The sequence below is a fragment of the Euprymna scolopes genome, chromosome 35 (assembly GCF_053919585.1).
Source record: "Euprymna scolopes isolate OS-2025 chromosome 35, ASM5391958v1, whole genome shotgun sequence".
Classification (NCBI taxonomy): domain Eukaryota; kingdom Metazoa; phylum Mollusca; class Cephalopoda; order Sepiida; family Sepiolidae; genus Euprymna; species Euprymna scolopes.
This window is the reverse complement of record NC_136516.1, coordinates 20,958,871-20,964,950: the sequence shown is the minus strand read 5'-3', so window position 1 is coordinate 20,964,950 and position 6,080 is coordinate 20,958,871. Positions and strand designations below refer to the sequence as shown.

The 6,080-nt window shown below is 33.3% G+C and overlaps 1 protein-coding gene across 2 annotated transcripts in view; it reads left to right on the top strand.

Annotated features, from left to right (window-relative positions):
• LOC145259732 (orexin receptor type 2-like) overlaps positions 1-3,620 on the top strand; it is a 77,188-nt gene extending 73,568 nt beyond the window's left edge. For both annotated transcript variants that reach the window (XM_080117430.1, XM_080117431.1), the window contains one exon: positions 1,598-3,620. In XM_080117430.1, coding sequence (XP_079973556.1) covers positions 2,359-3,486 — 1,128 coding nt within the window. In that variant the 5' untranslated portion in view covers positions 1,598-2,358 and the 3' untranslated portion in view covers positions 3,487-3,620. The remainder of the gene's footprint in view (positions 1-1,597) is intronic.
• The last annotated feature ends 2,460 nt before the right edge of the window (positions 3,621-6,080 follow it).

Genomic DNA, 6,080 nt, shown 5'->3' with positions numbered 1-6,080 from the left:
ATTCCCTCAATATATATTGGATTTCTACTCTGTGATGTGGATTACCCAATATACTGCTTTGATATCATTACCTCACTGCTTTAAAGGACAGTCACATTGAATTTTACCGAGCAATTTGGAACTAAACTTTTATATCCTTTTCTTCAATTTCCCCTACTATGTGACTTCTATTTGATCAGTTTTTATTATGATTTTCCATATCTAACTGACTTTAGCAAATAGAGTGAATACCGTTATATCTATTTGCTAATATTTTCCCCTCTGAAGAGATGGTAGCCATCGAAACCTTATAGTATAAGGAGAAAATAATTTCTAAAATATACTTGGAATAATAAAAAAAAAATCCTTGCTTTAAATAAAGTTTTTTTTTAATTTCATTGAATCACTATAATTTGCTTTATTTGGTCTATCCTCTATATTGAGCAATTCCTATTTAGATGGGATAATACATAGAATATTACGACCAGTAATATTTTGTAAATCTTATAATCACAGGTTTCCATACCAGCTGATTGTTAGATAAATTTATTCAGAAGTATATATCTATAATATAAAGCTGAATGTCTGTGTGTGTTGTGTGTGTGTGTCTGGTCACGAATAGGCTCCTATATGGTTGACTATTTTTTAAAAAACTGATTACATATAATCATAGATGTATCGAGACACAGGAATGGGTATGTTTGATCTGGCAGAACAGTAGTTAATTAAAATTGTGGGGTCTGCGTTCGCGCCTGGTCCACAAAGTATGGAAATAAAAGATAAAAATTTTTTTTAAAAAAACGTTTACAAGTGTTTTTGATATAGATGTACATAAGAATACATTGATAAGTATGTTTTAACTTAAATAGGGATGCTATAATAAAATTGTGTGGTCTGCGTTCGCGCCTGGCCTTCATAGAATGGAAATAGGCACAAACTTTAATAAAGACTTTTCATATCTGTCTGCGTAAGTATACTTTGATAATTATGTTTCAGTTTGAAGAAATATGGTATAATAAAATTATGGGGTGTTCGTTCGCATCTGACCTCTAATAGAAGGGAAATATGTCACAAAGTTTAACAAAGTTTTTTTAATATAGATCCACAGAATATTGTGATAAGTGTTTCAGTGTGAAGCGGTATGGTATAATAAATTATGGGGTTTATCTATTTTATTTTTACTTTCATCATATTTTGCTTTGGTTTTGATATCCCCAAATTCAACCCAAATTTACAACCCTTCCTTTTCATAACCTATCATACTTTCATAAATCAGAGTTCATTTTTTTTAACCCAGTCAACGACGGGTACTTTTGCTAGTATATATATATATATATATATATATATATATATATATATATATATATATATATATATATATATATATATATATATATTATGATGCAAAATTTACTTATAAAAATTTACTAATGTCTTAAGAACGAAAACACGAGGCCGGGGTTGAAAAATGAAACGAAATAAAACGAAATATGTTTTTTTTCTTCACTAACACAATTATTTTAACGTGTGTTCGACTCCCGAAACTCGAAAAAGATATAAATGCTGACAAAAATCCATCTATCACAATTCCTAAATTCAATTTTTTTTTTTTTTTCAGATTGAAAGTGAGCACCCGAAGCTTTTGGAATGAAATGTTGGATTCGTCATGCCGAGGATTATTATTAGTTATGGCGCCAGCAATCTAATCCTCGTCGCCCATTGCTGAATGGTTTAAATGTCTTTAAAAAATCCTGAAGAATTGAAATTGATGTTTTGGAAGTACTTGAATTTCATCACGTTCGTTTTGAAACCCCCCCCTCTTGTCGTTTGGTTCCACCAAATCATGAAACTTATCAAGTCATCCTGAATCCTTGGCATCCACCAACAGTTTATCCGAATTTCAATCGTTTAAAACTTGGTTCATTAACATTCATCAAAAGTTGATCCGGATTTCAACCGTTTTTAAATTGGTTCATTAACATTCATCAAAAGTTGATCCGGGTTTCAATCGTTTTAAAATTGGTTCATTAACATTCATCAAAAGTTGATCCGGGTTTCAATCGTTTTTAAATTAGTTCATTAACATTCATCAAAAGTTGATCCGGGTTTCAATCGTTTTAAAATTGGTTCATTAATGTTCATCAAAAGTTGATCCGGATTTCAATCGTTTTAAAATAATTTCTAAATTATCTCGGAATTGAATCAAATTTTGATAATTAGATAAAAAAATTACATTTTTTATCATCAACAGTTGAACAGGATTTCAATTGCTGAACATTAACTTCAAAATTCGCAATTAAATCAAAATTTCTAATTGAATTTAAGAAAGAAAAAAAATTCACCCAAATCGTTTAATTTTCATCAGTAATTCGCAACAAAATGCCGATCCCAAACTGCAGCGACACGTGTATTCTTGAACAAAAAAACAGCGAGAAATTCCTGCTGTATCTACCGGTAATCGTTTTCATAGGACTGACCTTTGTCATTGGTACGGTGGGCAACATAATAGTTCTTATAGTCTACTGCCAGAAAACGCGAAAGACGTCTTCGCATTTCTTCATACTAACCTTAGCAGTTCTTGATCTATTCGGATGTTTCTTTGGCATGCCAACGGAAATAGCCGATCTAAGGAATCCTTACTTGTTTGATGCCCCCGCCGCTTGCCGACTCCTGCGGTTTACCCTCGGTATTACGACAATCAGCTCTGCTATTATCCTTGTCGAAGTAGCCTTCGATCGATATTACCGGATCTGTCGTGTAGGTCTGCAATATACCCTGCGTAAGACGAAATATCTTTGCATTGTGGCTGTCATTATAGGCATGTTCCTATCGTGGCCGGCGTGCGTTCTCTTCGGAAAAAAACGCGTCGAAGTGGTTCCCGGCATTTACGGCTCCGACTGCTCGACTGACGACAGCGTCGACAAGAAATATCCAACCATTTATTTCGGGATCCTCCTCGTACTTTTCGTCCTCTGCGCCACCATTATCTTCGTGCTCTATGTGAAACTCTCCATGGAGGTGCGTCGTCGCAAGGAGCTCCAATTGCATTTCAAACCCAGCTCGGTGATAGTGCAGCCCCAGCAACAACTGCAAGAATGTGTAAGCAACCAACCCTTACAAGGCGATTCGGAGGAACCAAGCCGAGACTTGTCGGATGAAACCCCCGATGTGAACAAACGTCGCAAATGTAGTTCGGTTCCGATTAAAACCAAACGGCAGGGACAGCAGATTCATGTTGGGCGCACAACCGCCATGTTGTTTGCGGTTTCAGTTATTTTCGTAGTGAGTTATCTGCCCTTTTTAGTCGTAATGGTGGTACGAAATGTATGGTCGGAATTCGAGTCGATACTGACGCCGGGGCAAGAGTTGCTTTATAAATTTTGTCTCAAGTCGTACTTCTTAAATAACGCGGTCAACCCCATCATCTACAGTTTCATGAACGTCACTTTTCGTCGTGAAATCACGCGATCTGTTTCCGGTTGCATCAGAAAGTGTTTCTCGCGGTAACACGACGTGGAAATTTGTTGTAAAGAAATACAATTTTGGAGATTGTTAGAGGATGGAATTGAGGACCAGTGATAAAAAGATGTAAGATTTTATGTCCCAGGGGAAAAGAGAGAAGAAAATAAAATTTAAAAGAAAAAAACGCGCGAATGCAGAGAAAAAAGTTATATGCATTTGAGAGATTAAGTTTTGAATAAAGATCGTATTTCAATTGGAAACAATAAAGATTTCAAACTGGAACACGCATTCCGAAAAAGACGGAAATCTTTTCCGACCGGCAATCGGGCCGTTTTCGCTAATGTGTTGACACAGCGGCCTAGAAATAAAATGACTACTGAATTCGAGTTTTATGTAAAAACTGAAATTGAAAGAAATCCTGAATTCAAATATGAATTATAAAGATAATTCGCTCAAAAAAATGAATCTTTTCGTATTGAACAACGAAATCCATCTTTTGAAAATTTCCATATCCAACCGTCAATGGACTGTGAATAACGGTTCAATGCGCATGGTGAATTATAGATTTCACACCGGCAAGAATTGATTATTAACTAACGCTTGGCAATCCATTGAATCATTTCGAAATCGTCAGTCAGCTCCATAACAAGTTGGAATCTTGTTATTTCTTCCAATCCGCATGAAATCTTTGTCATGAACATCATTTACAAAACTTGTTGGACACATTCTAAGTACTCAGCTATCATTTTTTACACATTACACATTCTAGTCAACTGTTTAAATTAATTTATGAATTTGATAATAATAATAATAATAATAATAATAATAATAATAATAATAATAATAATAATAATATTGGTTGGTTGTTTTTGTTTTACGGAATATCAACCCTTTTCAGGTTATTTAATGCCGAATCCAGTGATTTTGAAGAAAAAAAATTTTTTATAGAATATATTTGTTGTTTTCAAGTCGGTTTCTATTCAACCCATAGTTGGGACCCTAACAGGTACTACCACTCTGGGTCAGAGTGGACCTGGGAACAATGGCAATTAAAGGATGGCTCCACACTCCCCAAAGCCCGCAAGCTGTGGCCTCACCACTGGATATAGTTTAAGGTCATATACAGGACCAATAATAATAATATGTATATGCATACACATATATATATATATATATATATATATATATATATATATATAATGTAAACCGATATAAGAAACCCGAATATAAGAAAAACAGAAATAAGAGAGATTTTTTTTTTATATATATATATATATATATATATATATATATATATATATATATATATAAGCTTTCCTGCAGAACACTATATATACAAATGTAGGTAAATTTGGGCATATTTTATTGCTTTGAAAATATAGGTTCTTTTTTACCGATTGTCATAAAATTTTAACTATAAAATAGTATTATAATCTTCAAAAAGGCTGCAATTTTTCATGTAGTTTCGTCCCATAGAACCAAAGATATCGGCATTTCAATATTCAATTTGGCTACGAGTATAGATATATTCATAGATATACCAGCTTTTTGGCAATTTTATAAATTCCAAATCTCAGCGATTATTGATCAGAATTTAACAAATGAACGCTCGTTGGAAAACCATTTGTAGAGTGGGCTATTTGACATCTGAATATAGTATAGTGGGCTATTTAACATTTGTCCTTAAGGTCGCACCTTAAGGGGATCGTCCATCATCCAGAGTCTATTTTTGGCACTTTTTTACAACCATAAAATGTTTTTATCAAAGTCACTTGTTTTCCTACTTTTACGTATAAATTACAAAATATCTGATATTTCCAAAAAATCTCTGGCCTTGATAGAGGGAAGACTAAAACTTGCTGCTATTGTTTCAAATGATTTTAAATAACAGCAAGGGGAGACTTGATTCCAAATATTTCTCATGTATTGTATATCGCCTCTTTGGTTTTCATACATAAAGTAAATTTCACAGTGTATAAGAATTATTTGATACTGGAGATATTCATAATCGTACTTTATTTCGATATTTCATATATAATATGAGAAATATTTGGAGTAAAGTCTCCCCTCCTTAGATCATTTGAAACCATAGCAGCAATTTTAGCTTAGCCCCCCCCCACCCATTAAGACCAGAGGTTTGGGGGAAACATCAGTCACATGAAGGTCGCGAACATCCTTCGTGAAAGTTGTTCTATAGAGTCAAATAGAATCAACCCAAGTCGTCAGTTTATATCCACAACTATACAATACGCTTTTCATAACAACACTGAAAATATTTTTTTGTTTGTTTGTTTAACTAGTTATATGTACCCAGCGTTATCCAGGATTATTCAGTCTCATTTTAATATAATTTTGTTCTGGTGGCATATTCTAAAGTTATACAAAAAAAAAATATAAAATAAAATTTTACTTTTTATTGTTTTGTCATTTCAATAATTCAATAATTATCTCAGTAAAAGTTAGATTCAAAGTATAATAAACGAAATAATGATATATAAGTTACGTATAGACGAGAAACACACATATACGCAGAAGTATGGAGAACGATCACATAATGTTATTAATATAGAGATTAAGAAGAGATCTCAGTAATTATTTTTTTATTGTCGCCGCCGCAACAATCTTTCTAGCCAGAATAT